This window comes from Mastomys coucha, unplaced genomic scaffold (assembly GCF_008632895.1).
Source record: "Mastomys coucha isolate ucsf_1 unplaced genomic scaffold, UCSF_Mcou_1 pScaffold5, whole genome shotgun sequence".
NCBI classification, from domain to species: Eukaryota; Metazoa; Chordata; class Mammalia; order Rodentia; family Muridae; genus Mastomys; species Mastomys coucha.
The window spans coordinates 68,415,334-68,438,553 of record NW_022196911.1 but is presented as its reverse complement, the minus strand read 5'-3'; the positions used below and the strand labels follow the sequence as shown (position 1 = coordinate 68,438,553).

The 23,220-nt window shown below is 50.4% G+C and overlaps 1 protein-coding gene across 2 annotated transcripts; it reads right to left on the bottom strand.

Moving 5' to 3' along the window:
* Nucleotides 1-319: 319 nt before the first annotated feature.
* On the bottom strand, nucleotides 320-17,211 carry P2rx1 (purinergic receptor P2X 1). Of its 2 annotated transcripts, XM_031353792.1 has the most exons (12): nucleotides 16,810-17,211; nucleotides 7,842-7,989; nucleotides 7,553-7,624; nucleotides 7,080-7,149; nucleotides 6,793-6,889; nucleotides 6,414-6,494; nucleotides 6,025-6,166; nucleotides 2,892-3,019; nucleotides 2,468-2,558; nucleotides 2,027-2,092; nucleotides 1,594-1,695; nucleotides 320-1,455 (listed from the first exon to the last, which is right to left on the bottom strand). In XM_031353792.1, exons 1-12 carry the CDS (start codon nucleotides 16,944-16,946, stop codon nucleotides 1,390-1,392), a joined length of 1,200 nt encoding a protein of 399 aa, XP_031209652.1. In that variant the 5' UTR covers nucleotides 16,947-17,211; the 3' UTR covers nucleotides 320-1,389. The 2 variants fall into 2 exon arrangements, with proteins under 2 accessions (XP_031209652.1, XP_031209653.1); XM_031353793.1 differs by lacking the exon at nucleotides 7,553-7,624.
* Between the last annotated feature and the right edge of the window lie 6,009 nt (nucleotides 17,212-23,220).

Genomic DNA, 23,220 nt, shown 5'->3' with positions numbered 1-23,220 from the left:
CTCTACTCTCCAGCCACACGCCTCATGTCTGTGGATGTATCCCCAGATCCCTGCTTCCCAAGGCTGCTTTTGGTGTGCTCAACTGCCCCACAGCCAGAAGAGCTTGCTCCTCAGTATTGGGAGAAGCACCAGTGCCCTGTTCTGTGCAGAGACAGGGCTCAGCTCAGGGACTGCTGTTGGCTCACTGACTCAGCTTGGCCCGGGGAACCCCTCACCAGCCTTCTCACAGGGATCTCAGCTGCTCGGCGCAGCTATGCATCTCACAGGCAAGCACACTGAACATCAGACGGGCTTGAAAGGAAAGCAAAAAACACAGCCATTTGTCCTCATTCTTTTTATTGTGTCTCACCCCTTGCCTCCTTAGCCCTCAGGTCCCAGCCAAGCTGGGCAGGCCGTGGAAGCTGGGACTGGGCCACAGGCAAGGAGCCAGGATTCATCAGGGTTACATCTCTACCTGAGGTAGCTGAGTAAGGTTCAGTGTGTCTAGAAGGGCTGGGCTGGTGTGACTTCCTCAGGAAGGAGCATTGCCCCATGGGGGTGATACTGTATGGAGACCGTGTGTCCCTGCCTGGGAGTGTAGGTGTGTTCAGATGGTTGTGCCTGCCGCATCCAAGCTGTTCCAACCCACAGCGGGGGTGGAGGGTTGTATGTGTAGGGGAGTGTGCACATGGGGGTTCGTGAATCCCTGTGTGGCACAAGAACAACACTACACACTTGCTGTGGGTGTTTGAGACCCTGCTCAGTGCCTGCGCCTGCCAGTTGGTGCTGATCCAAGGCTGATTCGGAGCTTAAGAGTCAGAAAGCGCTAGGGTAGCAATTCTTAAGCCTCAGCTACAAAGTGGCCTGTGTGTCTGTGTATCAGGCACCCGCACTGTTGGTGAGAGCCTCCCAGGGAATTCCTTTGGAACTTCCCACAATGCAAACATCTGTCGCTATCCAGTATGGCAGTCACAGGCCCAAAGTGTCCTCATAACTAGTTCAACCCAGTTATCTTTTTTTTTTATTGTATTTTAATTAATTTAAGTTCAAACTGACACATCTGGCTGGTGGCTACCATGTGGAAGGGCCCAAATCCAGGCAAGTGAGGCCATAGGATAGACAATGGCAGCCTGAGCCATAAGCACAAAGCTAGGGTATTAGGTGTGTGAGGAGCCTAGCCATATGGATCCAGAGTGGCAAAAACTGGAGGGGCCATCCCTCAGGTGGGGAAGTGTGGAACTGGACCCAAAGCTCTGAATTCCAGTGTCTTGCCTGACTCCACTCTGAACCAGAGGGCAACTGGTATCTGCCTTGCAGCAAAGCCTCTGGGAATGGTCTCTGCCCTGGCTCAAAGCCACCAGCCTTGCCGGAAGCCACACACTGAGTCAAGTCCGGAGCTCAAGACTAAGGTCAGGAGGTCCTCATGTTCTCCTGCAGGCCCAGAGTGGAGCTGGTGGCCGCTGGGTCATGGTCACCCTGTGTATGCAATGTGGGAATGCAAGTCAGGCCCCAGAAGCACTGCCCTGCAGCACCAAGCCCTGCAGGACAGCACCTGCCAACACACAAGCTTGAGGTCTTTGAAGGGACCTGTTCAAGAAGCTGAGGTTCACTTACCTCCCCAGGCCCCATGTCCTCCGCATACTTGAACTTCTTTTGCTTGTAGTAGTGCCTCTTAGGCAGGATGTGGAGCAATAAGAGATCGCAGAGAACTGTGGCCTGAGGACATGGAGACAGGGATGGAGAATGGGGAATCTGGGGCAGATACAGACCTTCCATGTGGTCCTGCCCAAACCCTGCCACTCTAGATAGACCCTAGCTTCCTGAAGACAGGATAAGATGCTACAAGCCCCTCCTGGAACCTAGTCAGCCCATCCTACCTCTCTCCTGCCTTAATGCTGAGTCTCAGTTTCTCCAGGCACACTGAGGGTCTAGGGTCTGCTGTCTCATTCATGAAAGGTAGGTATGGTCACATTTTGGGGTTCTGCTACGGAGTGTAGAACAGGTGCAGCCAAGCTCCAGACAGCAAACATGTATCCCCAGTACTTACCACTCCAAAGATGCCAATCCCAGAGCCAATGGTAGTCATAGTAGGGATGATGTCAAACTTCCCAGCCTGGTGGGGTGGGGCCCGGGGAGAGTCAGGTCAACAGAAGGGGCCCAGCTAGAAAAGGTCAAGCCCTTCTCCCACAATTCCACACTAGTCCCGCTACCAGTGGTTCAGGGCTTTGGCTCTCCTGAGAGCCAGCTCCAGGAGCTTTGACCCTAACCCCGCTCCCCTAGACCCAAGGAGATGGTAGGAGAGCCATGGCAGTGGCTCAAAGCCTGGCCAGGATCACCCATATCCATGGTCATTAAAAGCAGATCTCTGAACATACCCATCTCATCATCTCATCCATAACAATAGCATCTCATTTCATATCATCCATAACAACAGACATGCAAAGCAGGAAGGTGCTTTGGCAGCCATCCCCTCACAAGGGACACTTACCTTACCATCCACAAGGATATCAAAGCGAATCCCAAACACCTTGAAGAGGTGACGACGGTTTGTCCCGTTCTGCATGAAGTGCCTGGCAAATCTGGGGGTGACAGACAGGTAGCAGGAGATGGTGACAAAAACACGTTGGGTGCCTAAGCATGAGGAAGGGACCCCCTCCCCCGGGATTGCTCAAGGAGAATGGCGAGTCTTCATCCAGGAGAGTTGAAGTCAACCCTTTCTCAACTTCCACGAAACAGAACTCGAAGGAGTAGAAACCCAGGCCTGGGGACTCAAGCATTTAAGGTTTTGTTTCCTGCTCCCTTCCTGTGTGACAACTCACCCAGGATGGAGGCCATCTAGGGTCCCCTGGTCCCCTCTGGGAACATTTGTCAACCCATGTCATTCCAGAAATAGGCAGGGGCCTGTCAGGTACCTGAAGTTGAAGCCTGGAGACAGGTTCTTCTCCCCATACAATCCATGGAACTGGTAGATGGGTTTGCAGTGTCGTACATGCCAGTCCAGGTCACACTCCCAGTCGATGGTGATACCAACCACTCCGCCCTGCCAGAGACACAGGCGCATAAGATCTGGGCTTCAGGATTCTAGAACTCCTGTCTAGACTGGCAAGATGGCTTCATGAGTTTAAAAGAGGAAAAAATAAACCAACAACAAGAACCCTTTTATAGATGGTGCCTGTACTCTCCTTGAAACATTGTTTTACACTGTTAATTTTGTTTTTTTTGGGGGGGGTAGGGGGTGTTCGAGACAGGGTTTCTCTGTGTGGCCCTGGCTGTCCTGGAACTCACTCTGTAGACCAGGCTGGCCTCCAACTCAGAAATCTGCCTGCCTCTGCCTCCCAAGTGCTGGGATTAAAGGCGTGCGCCACCGTCTGGCTACACTGTTAATGTTGTGTGTAGATACATACACACTGTGTACATTGTGACTGTGGAGGTCTGAAGACGATTTGCAAGGATGGGCTTCCACCTTCTATTGTGTGGGACCAAGGATTACATTCAAATCGTTAGGCTTTCATCCAAGTACCACCCATTAGGCCACCTTGTCCCCCACCTGCACCATCTCAGAGAGGATATTTTGTATCTGAGAAGGGATGCTGAGGTCTGTCACTATCTCTGCTCTCACCTCTCACCACTGAGTGGTCACTTCTAGAGTAACATCACGTTTTTCCTACCCCAAGGCCTTTGTGCCTGCTCTTCTTTCACAAATCTTGCTCTTTCTCATTATTTGGTCATTTATCTTGAAGGCTTTCCTGACCACCACCTCAGTTTAAAATATGTCCCTTGTTATTCTTTCCTAAACAAAACCCACATTTGCTTTTAAGCCATTTGTTCCTTTTTGGTTTTGCTTAGTGGGTTGACTGGTTTGTGTTATCTTTCATTCTATTCATGTATGCATCTGTGTGACTGTCTGCCATGTGTGTGGATGCTCTCAGAGTCCAGAAGAGGTGATTGGGTTCCCTGAAGCTGAAGTTATAGGTGGGTTGTGAACCACCTGATATGGGTGCTGGTCCTCTGGAAGGACAGAATATGTGTGTGTCTTTTTTTGTTTGTTTGTTTTGTTTTTCCGAGACAGGGTTTCTCTGTGTAGCCCTGGCTGTCCTAGAACTCACTCTGTAGACCAGGCTGGGCTCAAACTCAGAAATCCACCTGCCTCTGCCTCCCAAGTGCTGGGATTAAAGGCGTGTGCCACCATTGCCCAGCCAGCTTGTGTTTTTAACTGCTGAGCCATCTCTCCAGTTCCTTAGTTTTTCGAGACTGGGTATTACTGTATAGCCTAGGCTGGCCTTAAACTCGTGATCCTCCTGCTTCTGCCTCCCGTGTGCTGGAATTGCTGGTGTGTGCTAGAACACCTGACTCGTCATATGTGTATTCTGTGTGATTACTTATTGACCTCTCTCCTCTAAGACTGTCAGTTCCAAGGGGACAGAGCCATCTGGCACTCATCACTGTTTTTCAGTTCCTGGCTCAAACCACAGCTGTGGACAAAGCAGGCAGCCTTTGAACTAGAACAGCCCTGTGAAGTCTGAGCAGAAAACACTTCAGAAAGTGAAGGGAGGCAAGGAACAGGACAGGTGGGTGTCTCGGGCCGAGAGTGGAGAGGTGATTAGAGAAGTGGGCAGGGAGCTGAGCCACTAAGCAGGGAGGTGGGAACAGAGATCCAGACCTCTCAGTGGGTGAGGGCAGTTGTGGATTCTAGAAACAGACAGATTGTAAAGCACGCCAGCCCTATAGGGTCAGGCAAACCGATGCTTGAATATCCACAGTTAACCACTGTCTGGCTGCTTCCACCTCCACGTGGTTCTTGAAAGCAAACGTGCAGATCTCTGCCATACACAAGTGTCGTTAAGTGGGGCGTGTTGGTGATCTCACAGGAAAAAAAAAAAAAGACTGGTTACCATTTCCACATAGGTAGCGGCAGAAGCAGGCACAAGAAGGATCCAGCAAGAACAGGGTATAAGATTGTCCCGACAGGGCAGAGCTAAAGTGCTGACTAGCAGGTGCATGCTCATTTGATCCTCACGGCACCCCCATTGGAAGGGATGGTGCTGTTAGCATCTTCAGTGACAATTCTCAGATATGCTGAACTCAAGAGACCCATCTCAGGGCACACTCTGGTTGGAAGGCAGAGTGGGATTTGAACCCAGGCTGCATCTTTGAGAACCTTACAAAAAGGACTGTGGTCTTGGAATCCAGGGGACATGTGAAGCTCCGAGTTCCATCCCCACCATGGAGGGGGAAAAAAAATCCAATATCCCAGCAATTTTAGGCCATAGTACGGCTCAGTGTTGGGGCACACTACTGAGCATTGTGAGGCCCATTCTCAGCAGAAAAGATAATTAAAAACTATACTGGGAGCTGGGTGGTGGTGGTGCCTGCCTTTAATCCCAGCACTTGGGAGGCAGAGGCAGGCAGATTTCTGAGTTCAAGGACACCTGGTCTACAGAGTGAGTTCCAGGACAGCCAGGGCTATACAAAGAAACCCTGTCTCAAAAAAACAAACAAACAAAAAAAAAAACCCCAAGAAACAAAAAGAAACACAACAAAAAAACAAAACAAAAAAATGAAACCCACAACAACAAAACAAAACAAAACAAAAAAACAAAAAACTATACTGGGTGTGGTGACACATCTATACTCATCACTGGGTGGGCAGATGCAGGAGGATTAGGAGTTTGAGGCCAAGTTAGGCTACAAAGGGAGACCCTGACCCAAAACAACAAAAAGGAAGGAAGAGAGAGAGAGGAACAGAAGGCTGCAGGGAGGGGAGAGGAAGGAAAAAAGGAAGGAAAGAAGGAAAGAAGGAAGGAAGAAACCACTGTATATCCAAGTGACGTTGTCTGCCCACAGCTCTTCATTCTTAGCACCTCCTCTCCCACAGCTGATTCAGACCAGGAGGACCCGCAAAGGACCCTCAGGAGATCTGGTACTAGGGGACAGTTGTATGCACATACGTGGCCTGTGCCAGGGAGAGGCAGAATGGGGCTGGCAGCCTGTATTGTGACACCCAGCTGTACCCTCCTTGCTGGCACAGCCCCATCCCATCCATACCTTCTCAGCAAGGCTGCGGAAGTCCTGGCCTGACTCTCGCACCACATAGCCAAGGCTGAAGACTGGGCACAGTGGGTGTAGAATCTTGTGGTAGAGGCATTTCTTCATGTAGGTACTATTCACCTCCTCCACCAGGTTGCGCCTGTGTGGAGGGCATGGGTAGAAGCCATGGGCCAGCTGAGAGGGTGCTCACTTCACTCAGCACTAGGAGACCTCAAGAACCCTACAGGGTATCATCCCTCCTACATAGAAGTCTGCCGTCCAGAAGGCAGGGCAATCAACACGGCTGCCTCCAGAATGCGAGCAGCGGGGAGGGAGGGAGACAATGCGCTGAGAGCGGCTGCAGCTGTGTCAAGCCACCTGCATCTCTGCCCTCCTTTCCCACAAACCTGTTGACCTTGAAGCGTGGAAAGCTGATGCTGTTTTTGATGAAGAGGGTGAAGTTCTCAGCCTCATGAAGAAGAGCAGGGCTGGGGGAGACAGCACTCACTCAGTGCCCTTCCCCCAAGAGTGTATGCCCTGAAGAACTTGGCAGGGAGCAGGAAGCACAGGGCTTCCCCTGCAGAACGTGTGGTGGGGTTGGAGAGGCCATGCTGCAGATGGAATAGGGGCTTACAGGTTCCTAGACCAGGGAGACTCTTGGATCTGGGCCACATGGATAGGCTGAGGGGTAGGATCAGAAGTATAAGGAACCCATTCTTGTCAGATCCAGATGTCTGTAGCCCGAATCCTGTCTCTAGCTCCCTTGAAGGAGAAGGCATTAGTTACCTTGGAATCTTGTCATCCACCTCTACAGGACACCAGCCAAAGATCTCACATGTCTTTACAGTGCCATTGAAAGGCACACAGTTGCCTGTGCGAATACCTGTAGGGAGACAGGAACCCCTGGGCTCCCACCCCGTTCTGGGCTTCCACCTCAGGGTAGATGAAAGCCAGGGTGAGAGCGAGCGGCATAGACTCTCTGAGTGGAGAACAGCTTGGTGGGGTGTGGGGTACAGAGAGAGGTGGACACAAGCAAGGTGGCTGTGGAGGTGACAGGAAGGGGCGGGTCTCACCTTGGGCTTTCCTTTCAGCTTTTCCTGGAGTGCAGCCCCTGTCATCCTGGCATATGCCACCTTCTGGGTTCTAGGGGATGGGAAAGCTGCTGGCCCCAGACCCTGTGGTATGGTCCTAAGAAGGACCCTCTCCTACCTCCCAACCCCCCCAGGGCCACAGTGTAGACATGGAGCAAAATCTTATATCCCATAGGAGACCTGTGCTCACAGCTTCCTTCTCCCACATTTATCCTACGTCTCCACCCAGCTGACAAGCTGGCAGGGGAGTGGAGGTTGGAATGGAGAGACCCAGTACCCAACAATGGCACTATCAGTGTCGTCTGAGGGTTATTTTGTATGACTCCCTGTCAAACATTACATCATAACCATAATCAGAAAACTCATCCCACATTACCACCAAAGGCCCAAAGGGATTCCATTATGTTATCTTCCCTATGGGTCCAGGAGAAGGGTGTGTGTGTGGGGGTCCTCACCTCTGCACAATGGCCTTGAGCCTGCTGAGGGGTCACGATGAAATTGGTCATAACTACAAAGGAGCTGTCCCCCTGGAAGTGAAGGGCCGAGGGGTGATGGAGAGAACTGGTAAAACACTGCCCCGGAAGGGCACTGGAGCCCACCTAACACCCAGCAGACACCACGTCCCACCATAGCATGGTGGAGTCTCACAGTAAGGGAGACTGAGGCCTAGAGAGCAGGAAGCTGGGCTGGTCCCTCAGAGGGCCTTGAGCCAGGGCTTATGGGAGGAAGGATGGTGCAGCTTACGTGTGCGGGGAAGACATAGTCAGCCACATCCCAGACCTGGGGTCCCAGGCCCTGGAGCTGGGTCACAGCCAAGCCTTTGAGCTTCACCGACACACTGCTGATGAGGCCACTTGAGGTCTGGTATCCTTTTTCATAGACAAACACCCACCTGTTGAGGACCAGGGGAAACAGAGGCATTAGGGTTCTGTGCACTGTTAGACAGGACATCCAAGGACACAAGTGGCTGGGAAGACCTCTGTCTTTTCTGGCATCCTCTTGTCCACCTCAGATACTTTCTGAGTCTCTTTGGTTCACAAGTAGTTTCCCAGGCTGGAGCCAGGACAGCCTTGCCTGCTGCCCCCTGCTGGCGGGTGTCTAATTTCCATCTTCGCCAAGGAGGAGACCTATCCATGCGGCTACTGACTGAGTGTCCCTCCTAGTCCTTCTCCAAGAGCTGTTTGCCAGGGCCAGCTGGCCAGATCTTGACCCCAATCCTCCTTCCCAACACTCGGTTTCTTTCCACACGACTTCTAACAAAGTGTGAGGACTGCCCAAGCCACTGGCTTTGCTTCCTAGCGCTGCTCCTCAGTGTCATGAAGTTTGGAGAACGTTCTTCATCTTCTTCATCTATAAAACGGGAATAACGCTAGTACTAGTCTGTTAAGTGGATTAGCACAAAGAAGTTGTTTAGGATGCTAGATGGCACTCGCGAAGGCTGTGAGTTGTCATTACTATCTAGAAATGGAGGAAGAGAACGGCTGTGTGTGTGGGGGGAAGGGGTGAAGCCAGGACATGGAGCCAGAGACCGTAACACCCATCTTGCAGCATCCAGCCCCCTCCCCCAAATTGTTGTGTGAGCAGTTCACATTTGCTCCAGGATGTTCAGTGGGACTGACCTCACTCTTGGGGATGGGCATGTGGCCAAGGCTTGCCAATCAATGAAATAATGAGTCTAGCAGAAATAATGAGTCTAACTGTCTTTAGAAGAGTGTCAGTAGCAAAGCCAGATTTCTTTTTTTCTGAGATTTCCTAGGAAAAATTTACTAGGATTTACTTCCTCTGTATGGATGGCTAAGCAGGGTGCCTGAGAGACCAACACTGCTGGCAGCCACTTTTGCCATCTCCAAGCACGAGCCTGAGGATGGAACCAGAAGACAGAGAGGACCAGACTCCTGATCATGTTGCTGGAGCCCCTGGGAGGAAAACCCAGTTTCTGGACTTTCCTACAACACGAGTCAATGAAGTCTCTCCCATTGTCTGAACTGGCTTAGGTTTCCTTTTTGTTGCTTATACTGGAAATTTTGTATTTCACTTCTATCTGAGGATAACCTCTCCCTTTAGAAGAGACTGTGTGGCTTTAGGGTGCGTGGTCCACTGGAGCATGTACCCCATAGCCCTCTGCAGGGAGAAGACTGTCGGAGTGTATGCTCTGCTCCCTTCATCCTTTACCTTACCTAGACAGAGAGCAGAGTCATCTACTCTGGGGACAGGACTCTCTGAGCTTTAGTCCCAGCGTCACTGTCATTTCCCTGTCCTGGGCTCCAGGGAAGCAGCTGGACCTCTGTCTTGCTACTTTAATCCTCTCTTGTCTAGAAGCCTGCGCTGGAACCCAGCCCTCTTCCAAGCCTAAGTGTGGTCACTGCTGCCCCCTGCAGGCACCAAATAGCAACAGGTGAATTCCAACAAAGGTCTAGCTAGATTCTTCCAAGGCTGTCTGCCAGGTTGGGAGCCAACCTTTCAGGGAGAAAGGTTCCTCGTTCCCATGGTCCCTCTCTGCAGTCAGGCCTCTGTCCTGCACCCCAGCTTAAAGGGGCTGCTGTGGAGGAGAGGGTTGCTGCACATTCTAAGCCCTCCTAGAGAAGCCACTGGTCTCCCCTTCATGTCTCCATCCTCAGAACCCCAGTTTCTCTCTTTGCCCAGTGGCAACACATTACACAATAGGTGGAGGATCTGAAGTCTGAGGATGCCCCACTCCCAAAAGTCAGAGGTCACACAGAGCAGACGCAGGCTGGAGGCCTCCCACCCAGGATTGCGCAGCACTGGTGTGGGTGTGTCTTCCAGGAGCTCCTCTCCTGCTCCAGCTATGGGTTGGGACCAATTACACAGTTTCTGGGCTGTGTCTGCCTGCTGGCCTTGGAGGTCAAAAGGAAATGTCAAATCTGGCATTTGTGGCCCCAGTTCTGATAATAATAGCTTTGGCACGCCAGCAACAGGCCTGTCATTCTGACGCTATGTCTTTTTAAAAGATTTTATTTTTAACTCGTGTGTGTGTGTGTGTGTGTGTGTGTGTGTGTGTGTGTGAGTGTGTGTGAGTGTGTGTGTGAGAGTGTGTGTGTGAGAGTGTGTGTGTATGTGTATGTGAGAGTGTGTGAGTATGTGTGTATGTGTGTGTGACTGTGTGTATGTGAGAGTGTGTGAGTATGTGTGTGTGTGTGTGTGTGTTTGAACACTTAACTATAGATAACCATGAAGGCCAAGACAAGGCATTGACCCCTGTGAAGCCAGAATTACAGGTGAGTGTGAGCTGCCCGCCTGATGTAGGTGCTGGGAACTGAACTCATATGCTCTGAAGGAGCAGGACACAGTCTTAACTGCTGAGCCATCTCCTCCAAAGCCATACCTTGGCCTGGCTTTATAGTTACCACTCTGCAAAGGCCATCAAAGAGGTCTGAGATCAAAGACACTGCCATTTTCAGAAGCCCCTTCCCTTCCATCGCCAGACTCTCCAGCTCTCCCGGGGCTCCCTTCTCAAAAGGTCCTTGGGAAGAAGAGCCACAGTGAAGAAGACCCCATGTGTTAGACGTGCCAGAGGAACAGCTTCAGGCTAGAGGCTGAACCTCTCTGAGGCCCCAGCCTTCTCAGTAAGATAGAGGCTGCCCTGCCTCGAAGGTACTGCCCACTTGGCAAACCCTTAACAAGGCTGTATGCTCAGGACGGTCCCACAAAGACAGAAACATCTAGGTAACTGCCTGGAGAGGGTTCTAGGAGTTCTCTTCAAGTAAATCAGCAAAGTACCTGGGGTGCCATAGACACATGAAAATGAAACTCTCTCATCAGATCCTCCCCATTCCCAGGGCCTCCATTCTCAGCCCAGGGCAGAGCTCTGAGTGAGCTGCTGAAGGTACGCTTGCCTCAAGATCTAACTCCACTTCTGTGCTCTGCCCTACAACTGAGCCCCATGCATCTAGTTAGTCACTCAACAAACATACATATATCAAGCCCATCTTCTGTGCTAGGCACTGTTCTTGACACTAAAACCACAGAAGTGAGCAAAATCCAAGAGCCTGCCCTCAAGAAGTCTGTACAGCTGGACAGTGGTGGTGCACACCTTTAATCCCAGCACTTGGGAGACAGAGGCAGGTGGATTTCTGAGTTCAAGGCCAGCCTGGTCTACAGAGTGAGTTCCAGGACAGTCAGGGGCTATACAGAGAAACCCTGTCTCAAAAAAAAAAAAGAAGAAGAAGAAGAAGAAGAAGAAGAAGAAGAAGAAGAAGAAGAAGAAGAAGAAGAAGAAGAAGAAGAAGAAGTCTGTACAGATGCCTGCATTTCTGGGCGCTTTGTGCTGGTATCAGCTTGATTGCATCTGGAGTCACCTAGCAGACTCACCTCATGGCCTGCCCACAGAGGATTAATGGAGAGGGCAAGAACTCAGAGTGAGCAGTATCTTCCAACAGGCCCAGAGGTAAGAAGTCAGAGAAGAAGCAGGGTGGCCTGTCTGCCTTCACTTCCTCCTAGCGTGTGCGCTATTGCTGCAGCTGACATCCTCCGCTGACACCGAGCCCTACCTTCTTTGGTCTTCCAATGTGAGCCAAGAATTAGTGGCTCTCCAGAAATCTTCTAGGCCTCCAGCACCGTACTGGGACTCCTGAGGTAGTCAGAGTCATGGACTGATCTGCTACCAGGCTCTCAGCCTCGCCAGCATGCAGAGAGCTGTAGTTAAATTACCTGGCCCGCATCTATTGTGTAAGTCCACCTAGTGGCGACTCTTCTTCTATGCTACACAAATATTCTGTCAGTGTTGTTCCTGTAGAGGACCTCTCTTAGTAAGATCTGGGTACTGAGGAATGGGGCCATTGTGTAGATAAGGCTGACAATGCATAGCTTAGGCCTTTGAAACTGCTCTGTGGAAGAGTTTGGAGTTGTGGGCTTGAGAGAAGCCCTTGGATGCTACTAAGTCCAGAGCTTAGTAGGCCCTTCTGGTAGGAATTTAGAACACAAGGATGCTAAGAGAAATACAGCCCGTGGGGACCAAGATCATAAGGTCTCACAGGGGGAATACAAGCTCCGGGGAACTAGGCCATCAGGTTCATTCCTGTTATATACTGGCAAAGAACTTGACCTCATTCTGTCTCTGTCCTGAGAACTTGGATGAGGCTAAATCCAAAAGCAATAAGAGCTAATTTTTTTTTTTTTTTTGAGAAGACGTTGGCTTTGTTATTTGGACCATTTGAAACAAAGTTTCAAGCATCCCTGTTTGGCCTCAAACTCTCAGTGTAGCTGAGGATGGCCTTGAACTCCTGCCTCTACATGCACACTACTGGGACCACAGGGATGTACCTCCACCCATGTTTATGTGTACTGGGGATGGAATCCAGGGCTTCGTGCATGCTATGCAAATACTATCTCAACTGAGTGACATCCCCAGCCAGGAAGGTTTAACTTAGCTGGGAATGCCCATCCTGAATGTAGGCAGCACCACTCTGTGAACTGAATATGAAGGAGAAAGCTAACCAGCACTCTCCCTGCTTCCTGACTGAGGGCTGGGGAGACTGGCCATCCCATTTCCTGTTACCACAGCCAGTGCTACTGCCACCATGCCTTCACCATCACAATAGACTGTATCCTCCAACTAGGAACCAAAATAAGCCCCTTCCACCTTCAGCTGCTCTTGTCAGGCACTTTGTCTCAGCTACAAAAGAGGTAATCAATATACTTGGGACCCACATCCACCTTCCGCACCAGATATCTCATAGGCACCTCTGATGCAACAGGACTGTTTGGAAAACAGCTCTGAGGAGCCGCAAATTCTTAGATATGGGATTTCACTTGACCGTATACCTTACAAAAAAAAAAATCCACCAAAGTATTAGTCTACAGATACTCAGGGCAGCATTGCATAGAGGAGTCAACAAGTGGAAAGAGCCAAAATGTCTAACCACAGATACGCTAATAAACAAGGTGTGATGAGTCAACACAGGGAATACTATTTACCCATAAAAAGCACTGGGTTACTGGTTTATGCCACAACCAACACAGCAAGAAAAAGAAGCCAGATACCAAAAGGCACATGGCATGTGGTTCTATTTTTAGGAAATGCCCAGAATAGGCAAGCAGTGAGGAGAAGGTGTGTGTGTGTGTGTGTGTGTGTGTGTGTGTGTGTGTGATTTTCTGAGTGATAGAAATGTAATTAGAAGTGGTAATTATACAACCTTGTGAATAATAAGGACAATATGCTTGTGAGGTTTTGCTTGATTTGAGACAGCATCATCCTATACTCCAAACTGGCTTGGAACTCAGCATGTAGCCCAGGCTAACCTTGAATTCATGAAGTCATTATATTCTGGGTACTGAGTGCTGGGATTACAGGTAAATGCCACCATGCCTGATTGGGTCAGAACTGTGGTGAATGTGTGTGTGTGTGTTTATGAAAACTAAGGAATAACTCAGAGGTCGGCAAGTGCTATTAGCATGCTCAAGACCCTGGGTTTAATTCCTAACATCAAATAAATGAAAAATAAGTTAACTAAGAGAGGGGGCTGGAGAGATGGCTCAGCAGTTAAGAGCACTGACTGCTCTTCCAGAGGACCCAGCTATCTTCCTGAGGACGTGAAAGCTCACAAATGTCTGTAGCTCCAAGATATGCCACAGACATACATGCAGGCAAAACAATGATAAACATAAAATAAAAAGAATTACTTTCAGGGTATGGAGAGATGGCTCAGTGGTTAAGAGCACTGTCTGTTCTTCCAGCAGTCAGTTCAATTCCCAGCAACCTCCTGGTGGCTCACAACCATCTGTAATGGGATCTGATGCCCTCTTCTGGTGTGTCTGAAGACAGCAACAGTGTACTCATATACATAAAATAAATAAATAAATCTTTAAAAAATAATGCTTACTTTCTTTCTTTAAAAAGTTAATTAAAAGGGTGGATATTATGGTATTTGACGTCAGTCTCATGCAAGTTCCAGTCACCAAACAAAACATTCAACTGGAGCCAGACATGGTAGCACACACCTTTATTCCTAGCACTTTGGAGGCAGAGATGTGTGAATATCTGTGAGTTTGAAGTGAGTTCCAGAAGAACCAAGGTTATGCAGAGAGACCCTGTCTCAAAAATCAAACAAAAACAAAATCTAACTGCCCTCCCTCCCCCGCTTTTTTTGACTGGGTCTCACTGTATAACCCTGGCAGCCTTAGCGTCTTAGAACTCAGTATGTAGATCGAGCTTGCCTCAAATTTGTAGAGATCCACCTACTTCTACCTAGCTAGGGTTAAATGTGTACTTCCATACCTGGCCAGTCTAGCCCACTTAAACCCACTTAACAAAGTGTTTACTCCATGTCCCCTCTGCTCTCCAGCAGGAAGAGCTAGACCAGTCTGCCTCATAGCCCAGTCCCTCCAACTGGAGCATTCTACCTGTGACATCACCTTAATCCAGACCAGCAGAAGCCCCATCTTCCAGAGCTTCTTCTCCACTTGCCTTGAATGTATAGGAAGAACATGACTAATAGAGACCAAAGCCTAAGTTTTCCTCCTCTGCGCCTGTTTCAGGTCTTGGCATCTCAGCCTCTTGTCTGTCTATCTGTCTGCCTGACTGCCTAAGTCTGAGGCCGCTTTCATCAGAACTGTGTTCCAATGCTTGACTTTGTATCCTTCTCCACCTCCATGCTGCCTGTCCCCAATGTGGGCTTCACTGTGTCCGGTGCCCCAACTTCCCTGCATTACCCACAGGACTAGACAAACATCCAGACAAACATCTAGGAAAGAGGAGGATCTTTATAGCAAAGCTCTTCCCCTTCACAAGGACGAGCATAGTCCTCTCCAAACGCTGTCCTATGTAACAATGCGGGAACTGAGGTTTGAGATGCCAAGGCTTGGGAGTTTTACCTGCAGGAGTCAGTGTAGCATCAGGCAGTGGCCAGATGAGGGCGACAGAGACAGGAGGTGCCATAGCTGGTGCTAATAAGTGCTCCAGTGGGCAGGGAAGCCTGGGTTTGGGGACCTGAAGACCTTGCCTTTGGCTCTGCTGTGTGAACTGGGCATTTTAGAGAGACTAGTTGCATCCCTCAACTCTGATACCCCCACCCTCACACCAAAAAAGAGCTACATCCATTTGAAACTGTTAGGCCATCTCAGGTCCAGAAGAAAGGAAAGAGGGATGGGGGTGAGGGTCCTCTCACGGGAGGTATGGATCAAGACTAAAGGGCAGTAGGGACAGTAGACTGTCCCTTCTGTTCTGACACTGTGACAGCCAGACACTTCTGTGACAGCCAGGCACTGCTCATAGCTGCAGTACTGAAAACACAGTAGAGAGCCCCTGGGGCCTGAGTAGGGACAGCCATTTCGATCTCCCCAAGTGAGAAACAGGCTAAGCTTGAGTAGTGACTTCTCCTTTCTGGAGGAACTAGAAGATAATTAATGGTGGACATTTACGCTCCTCTTGTGCTCAGCATGTGGCTACTGGTGCCCAACAGAACGTTTCCTGGAATCCTTATGAGGGTGGAAAGTGAGGAGGCAGAGCAAAGGCCCAAGGGCTGATTTGCTTTGTGACCTAGAAATTCCAGGGCTCCTCTCTGGACCTTAGTTTTCCTCCTAAGCTTGACCAAATTGATTTGTGACCAAGAGGGAGACAGAGCCTGAAATGCAGCCAAAGGATCCTGGCCTTGGCTGCACCTCTCTAGCTTTGAATCTTAGGGGATCAGTGAACAGAGGAAAGGCTGTTTTGGGGGGCTAGACACTCCCAAGAGGTTAGTGCCACATGAATAGCTCTTTAAGCCCTTAGTCTCAATGGGAATGTGTAAGAACCTCGGAACCACACAGCACAGTCAGGCAAGGGTGCTGAGTGTTCTCTGGCTCCCATTAGGACCCAACCCTTTTAGTGATCCCAGAGCCTCTAGGGACTCTTTTTAGCATGACTGTGAGTAAACATGATGCCCCTGACATGTGACACTTCTGGTACCCAGCTACCTCAGACCCAGGGCAGACAGAGACACAGCCGTAAGCTTGCACATCCAACCTTCATACATAAAACCATTGGTACGTGGCTAAACATATAGGACATGGGAAGTCATTGGACACCATATTAGCCCACACAACACACATGCAAATGCAAGATCCTGCCTGGCCTGTTAGCTTCCCGGATAACCAGACTGAACTTTAAAATACAGCCTTTGCGTGGTTCTCAGGCAAGCCAGATGGCTGAGGGAGACCTGTGCTGCTCTGGCCCTGTGCCAGGGAAGGAGATGTCACACTTGGGAATGGAGACTACTTCCTGCTCCGTGCCTCCATCAAGATGCTAAGTGTTCAGGATCCAGTTGTCTTTTAGCTCCCAGGGACCTGGCTGTCCCAGGCTGTCCTTCGTTCAGACTGGAGAGGTGGGAAGAGAGCCTATCTTGTGGCGAGTAAGATGAGGTGTCTCTTTGTCTCAGTGGCTGTGGGAAGTTGAAGGTGAAAGGAGCCTTGCAGGGAGTGCCACTCACTCACTAGAAAGTGACAACGAAATTTACAATGTCACTTCCTCAGGACCCACAATGGTGTTGGCCCTTGGTCACCATGTACCTAGAGTAGTGTCTCCTATCCTGCATTGGTGTCTCCATCTTGACAGTGGGTTAACAGGGCCTACTCCTTCTTAAGGCATGGAGGCGCACCAGAAGAGCTTTCCAGTGCTTAGAGAGATGAACGGTTCCTCAGTACCCCAGAGCTCTGAGGACTGGCCCACGTAGAAGACTGGTGCCCAAAGGTGGTGGGTGGGAGGGGGACTTAGACTCACCCAATGACGTAGACCAGAACCACCAACTGGATCAGACGGAAAATGACTCCCACCTTCTTGTTTCGTACGAGCACCATCCGGGGAGTGTCATACTCAAAGAAGAAGGCTGACAGCTCATCCTGCAGCCGCCGAGCCATGGTGGGCCAGAAGGGGCTCAGAGATGAGCCCCCCTGCACGGGCTCTGTGGTCAAGGGCAGGCCAGCATCTGTATCTACAACGAGAGCAGTGGAGTGACTGGGGGCTTCCCAGCCCCTTAAGAACAGAGCAGGCCAAGTGGGGCCAGGGTTGGAGGTTCGTTGGTAGGGTCTGGGTTAGGAGGAAAAACCCAGGGTGATCAGAACAGCTTTTGGCTGCTGGCAGGCAGTGGAGTACCGGCCAGTGGTGCCCGTGAAATAAATTCCCAAAGATAGACAGAGGCGGAGCCAGTGAGGCCACCCAGGCCCAGCCCTACTACCCCTCTAGGCTCCGCCTGGGCCCTGCTGGGCCTCCGGAAACAGAAGCTGCTGTCCGGAAACCACCATGGCCATCAGCCACAGGGCCAGAGATAAAGCTACTGGCTACCCCCACTCCAGGAACCTGATAGTACAGAACTGGAGGGTCTGGCCAGAACTTGGGATAAAATCCCTCAGGGTGCTACTTCCATCCTCACCCCTACAATCTCAAGAGTAGACAGCTCCGTCCTGGGGACCTGCCGGGAGATGGGCAGAAGTGGATGTCAAGTCCTGTAGCCTAGAGCTGCCCTTGAACACCCCCTGTGAGTCAGTCCCTTCAAATCGAAGCCTGGCCTATACCCGTTAACTTCAGCCTCAGGCTGGCATCTCCATCTGCAGCCTTGCTCTCCCTCTGCCCCACTTCCTTGGCTGTACTCCTGACACCACTCCCATCCCATCCTTGCCACCGGAACAGACCGGGAGGTAGACATCTAGACGAGCCTAGGGTCACCTATCGCTAGGGAGTTCTGAGACCCAGCTGGGAAAGCCTAATATTAGACAGCTGTGTCACTTGTTAAGGGCTTGGGAGGCATTGTTTGGCCTCTCTAAGTTTGCTTCTTGTAAAGTGGAACAACATAACACTTTCTCCACAGACTGAAGAAGCCCTTGGATGGTCCCAGCAACCCCAGGGACAGAGAACTAGAATATACTTGTTGAGTTAGGGGTTCAGGTCCCGGTACAACCCTTGTCTTCCTCAATAGTAACCCAGACCCTGAGCATAGAGGTCCCAAGAACCTGATCAGGTTGGCTCACACTGTACACCTAGGCTCAGAGGGGAGCAATCTCACCCTTGCCTGCTGGAAGAACAAGGCTGAAGTACAGGTCTCCTTGGTAGCCTTCACTGTCCTGCACCCCAGGCCAAGCTGACCCACGCTGAATGCTGATAAGGAATCTTCTTCCTCACGAGGTACTAGCAGGGCACCAAGCCCTTGTGCAAACTGGGTTGCTTTCTGGATGTCCCCTCCCAACACCCAGGACCAGTCCCAGACTCTTGGATAGAACACACATGCGCGCGCGCACACACACACACACACACACACACACACACACACACAAATACACACACTGACATTCCAGTAGGAACTCTCTCAGCTGTCTGACGCCACTGTCCAGGGTGGTAGGAACCACATCCTTCGCTTTTTTTTCCTAAGGAGCCAGAGCTTCAGCAAGCTCCGTGACCTTGCCTTGCCCCCAAACAAAAGGGCATGTCCCTCTCCCAGCTGACTTCATGTGCAGCTGTTGGAGCAGGAGGCCCAGAGATGAACCGTGTGTGTGATAGGAGTGGGTGGATGCTAAGACTGAGCCATCTCTGTGCCCTCCCTGACAATGTTTACGCTGTATCCTAAAGAAGGACTAGCTCCAACTGAGGTGGAAGAGAAAGGATGGAGAGAAGAAAGGAAGAGGAAGGCAGCCATTTGTGCAGTATGTTGCTTCATGCCACTGCCACCCTCTCCCATATGCCTCGTCTTTCTCTACCTTCACCTCCTCCCTTCCCTTCCCGTCTCTTTCTTCCTCCTTTTCTTCTTTTTTCCCATCCTCCTTCCTTTTCCTTTTCCTTTTCCTCCTCCTGCTCTTTCCTCTTCTTCCCCGTCTCACTCCATCCCCAAGAAGCCAGGTTTATAGCTGGTTGGATAGTCCCTCAGGCCTGTGCCTGGGCATCAGCCTTGTCCTCAGTCAGCATGGCAGAGAAGACCACTTGAAGGGACTGAAAGATCCACTTTCTTTTCTTGATAATAATCCTGCCGAAGCAAGCCAGAACTGCATGAGACTATAGGGGTGGCTCAATGGGTGCAAACACGAGGAACCAAGTTTGGCTCTCCAGCACTCACGGGGGCTCAGCAGCATGCATCTGTAATCCAGGGCTGGTAGAGATAAGTGGATTCCTGGAGCTCATGGGCTGGCCAAGGTCAAAGGTGCTCTAGGTTCAATGAAAACACCTGTTTCAAAAAAATAAGGTGAGGAGCCATTGAGAAAGACATCTGATGTTAACCTGCGGCCTCAACACACACACACCCCTCCATATGCACACCCCTCCAGATGTGCAAGTAACACACACACACACACACACACACACACACACACACAATAAGTCTCTCCTGCACTGGTTCACTCTTAAAGCTAGGCCCTAGGCTTTGTTAGTACAAGTGGAGAGAACACTTGTCAGAATTCCACACAATGGAGTTCAGCAGTCTTTTCTTTACTATGGACCTATAAAGTGGGTGCTAGAATGCCCATTATACAGATGCAGAAACCAAGGCTCTGGAAGTTGAACACCTGGTCAAAGGTCATAGAACAAGAAGTTCTTGAGTTTGCTTGTGGCTGGAAGAGAGGCTCCCCAAAGTCTAAGGGCTTGGCCCAGGTCCCACCCGAAGACTCCAACACTGGAGATCTGCCAGGCCTGCCTTATAAGCCCAAAGGCCGGGTGGCTAGCTCCGGTTCTGGGCCGGACCTTGTAGGGAGACATGGCCCTGCTGCCAACGACTCGGCCTCAGGACAGCCTCCCTGCTTGGCTAAATTTAGCGTCTGTGTGGGTATGGAGGGGGTCAGTGCCCATCCTGGAGCCACTGCCCAGGCCTGGAGGGCAGTCTGAATCCTCAACAGGGTGAGTGGCATCGAATCCCTTAGCCACTCAGGGTCTCTGGCAGTCTGACTCCCACACCATGTGGACCTGCCCTGTGTGTCTTCAGGGAGTTATCCCCAAGTCCCAACTGCCCCTTGGATGCTGATGGAACAAAGCTCTTGACCTAATAGTCAAGGGGAGGTCTGTGGAGAAGTCTGGGTACCAGCCATGGCCCCAGGCCTGGCTTCTCCCCATTGTCTAAATTTTCCAGACCTCTTCTCTCCCACTGTGGGCCTCCACCAGGCTGGCGCCTATTCTTCAGTGCCCAAGGCATCATGGTCTGGTAGTCCATCTCCATTCTTGCTGCATCTTTCTCCGCAGACCTTTTCTGTCCAGTTGTAAGGGGCTTCTGGCTGACATAGGTTCCTCTCCCCAACACTCACTGCTCCCTGAACAGGCTGGTTTCTTGGTCAATTCTCAAGGTTGCCACTCCTCTGCAGCCATGGGCGGCACAGGTTCATGTAACTGTTTCTATGGCTCTTTCTTCTTTATTTAAGATACAGTCTCCTGCATCCCAGGCTGACCATACAGTGGGGAGTGACCTTGAACTTCGGATCCTTCTGCCTCCATTTCCCAAGTGCTGGAATTATGAACATGTACCACTAAGTCCAGTTTATGCGGAGATGGAGATCAAGCCCCAGGTGTTGTATGCGCCAGGCGATCACTTTGCCAACCGAGCTGCTCCTCTAGCTGCCCCCCCCCCAACTTCTTTTAAATCAAACTAAGTTCAAGTGGAATTTACCACTTTAAGATTCCACTTTTGACAGTTCGATGAGTTCTGACAAATACATGCACTGCTCTCTGGACCACTATTTTAGAAGGGTCCCTCCTGACCCCTCATACTTTGGTTTTTCTAGATAGGGTCTCTCAGTTCCTGTAGACCTGGCTAGCCTCAAACTCAGATCCGGCCGCCTCTGCTGGGATTAAAGGCCTGTGCCATCATGCCTGGCTCCTCCTGCCTCTTTGCAGTCACTCTTCCCCCAGTATCTAGGCCCAGCAATCACTGGTCCGCTGTAATTTATATTTACCCGGCCTTTCGTAGAACTCCAGGGAGGTGCAAGCACACAGCTTTATTAGTATCTGACCTTTTACAACCAACACAATGATTATTTCTTTTCTTTTTTCTTTTTTAAAGATTTATTTATTTATTTATTTATTATATTAAGTACACTGTAGCTGTTTTCAGACACACCTGAAGAGGGCATTTGATCTCATTACAGATGGTTGTGAGCCACCGTATGGTTGCTGGGATTTAAACTCAGGACCTCTGGAAAAGCAGTCAGTGCTCTTAACCACTGAGCCAACTCTCCAGCCAGATTATTTATTTATTTGAGACAGAATTTCATTTGGTAGTCCAGGATGGCCCAGGCCTTTGCTGCAATGCTCCTGCTGCAGCTTCTCTGGTGCTGCGACTTTAGATGTGCGTTGCCGTGGCTTGCTCCTGCTGCAGCCTCTCTGGTGCTGCAATTTTAGATGTGCCTTGCCATGGCTGACTTATCACAGTGATGTTAAGCTATCTATGTAGCTGTATGTGTTGATAATCTATGCTTCTTTGTTGTTAAAGATTTTCTCTTGTACAAAGACATTATGGGTGGTTCATCCATCTGAGGATGACTACACTCCTGTAACGGGCAACAGCCTGTTGGGATCAGGCCTCAGGATGCCAGTGTTCCTTTCTTAGTTCTGCCTTCCATTTTGATCTTCCATGTCTCATAACACAGCCCCAATTTGTCCCCACCCCTTGCAGAGCTGGCCCAGAGAGCACAACATCCTGGTTTCCAGAAAAGCAAGGGGACCCAGGGGCATCTTGGCAGCTGCCACCTTGGAGCCAGAAAGGAGTATGCCGGGATTGCCTGGGAATTCCCTCCTGGGTGAGGTGAGACCTCTCTGTTTACCTTGGCTGTCTTGCCTTGGGCTGTGGACGCCATGCTGTGTGCTGGACAGAGATGGATTTGGGCAGGCCCTGATGAGGGTGGAGGCAAAATGGACCAGGCCACCATGCCCCAGAAGTTGCTGGGAAAGCTGGGGTCACATACCTTTTCTGCAAGTTCCCTTAGACTTAGACTATCTCATCTCTGCAACCTGTTATTATGATGAAAGCCAGAAAGATTGGCCCATAGGTTCCTCATTTGTCAGTCCTTGTCACCCATCCCCATGTCACAGGGTTCATTTAAGACTCTAGGCATGCAGGGTTTATATTTGAGAGAACTTAGCGATATCTTGTGACCAAGAATACGTCTAACCATTCTACTGGAAAAATAAATCCCTGGGGTGTGAGCTGTCTCCTCTGTTACAATTAGCTTCATGGATGTATGACTTAGATAACAGACAACATACCAGGCTCAAACACAGAAAACCCCTGCACTTGGCACTGGAACTCTGGCTTTCTTCCTTCCCACAACCCTGTGGCCTTAAAGTGCTCTACCTACCACTCATTTCTGTTCTAGCCCAGTAACACCTCGGGCTGTTTTGTCTGTTTTATCTTACTAGCTAGAGCCCAGCCCAGCTCAGTGACTAAGTTTGGGGGTTCCTTTCACTTTGCAATGGGCTCTGCAGAAGGCAGTCGGTCCTGCCTCTTGCTCTGTGTTTCAGGGCCTGGGTATCCAGATCTCCATCCCAGGACAGCTAAGTAGAGGATTAGATGCTAAACCTTCATGGTGAGCCTTCTCTTCAGAGACACGGCTAGTCCCTCCTCACAGCTGTCTCCCAGGACCACCTGAGGAGGCTGGCTCATATTAAGCACCATCACAGAGATATGCCTGGGTGGAAGGAGCTGAGGAAAATTGTAGGGAAGGGGTAGAAAGAAACCTTTGAGTGGGCACAGGACTGGAAATGGGATAGATTGCTGGGGCCAAGGGGATAAAAAAACATAGCAAGAGAGAAACCCTAGTGAGAATCACAGGCACTACAGAATTGCCTGCAGGCATTTGCCAGGGACTCTGAGGGACAAGTGGGTCTTGGGATGCAGGCTCCAGGCTTAGCTCTGTCTCATCCCATCCCCAGCTCCTTTTCCTTTGAGGTGACATGTTAATCATAAAATATGTGATTAAACTGCCAACAGTAGAGTGGTAAGCATGCGGCTCCATGAGGCGCAAGCTCACCCCACTTCTGCTATTGGGGTGTGGTTCTGGTCTTGACATTCTAGTGTTTCTCACAGCCCCATCTTTGAGTAAGATATGGACTTAGCTTTGGGATGGGATCCCAGACTTTTAATTTTGCTAGTTCCAGGTGGATGCCACCCCCTACCCCACATAGTCACAGAACTAGGGGCCCACGGGGTTCAGAAAAGATACTACCAGC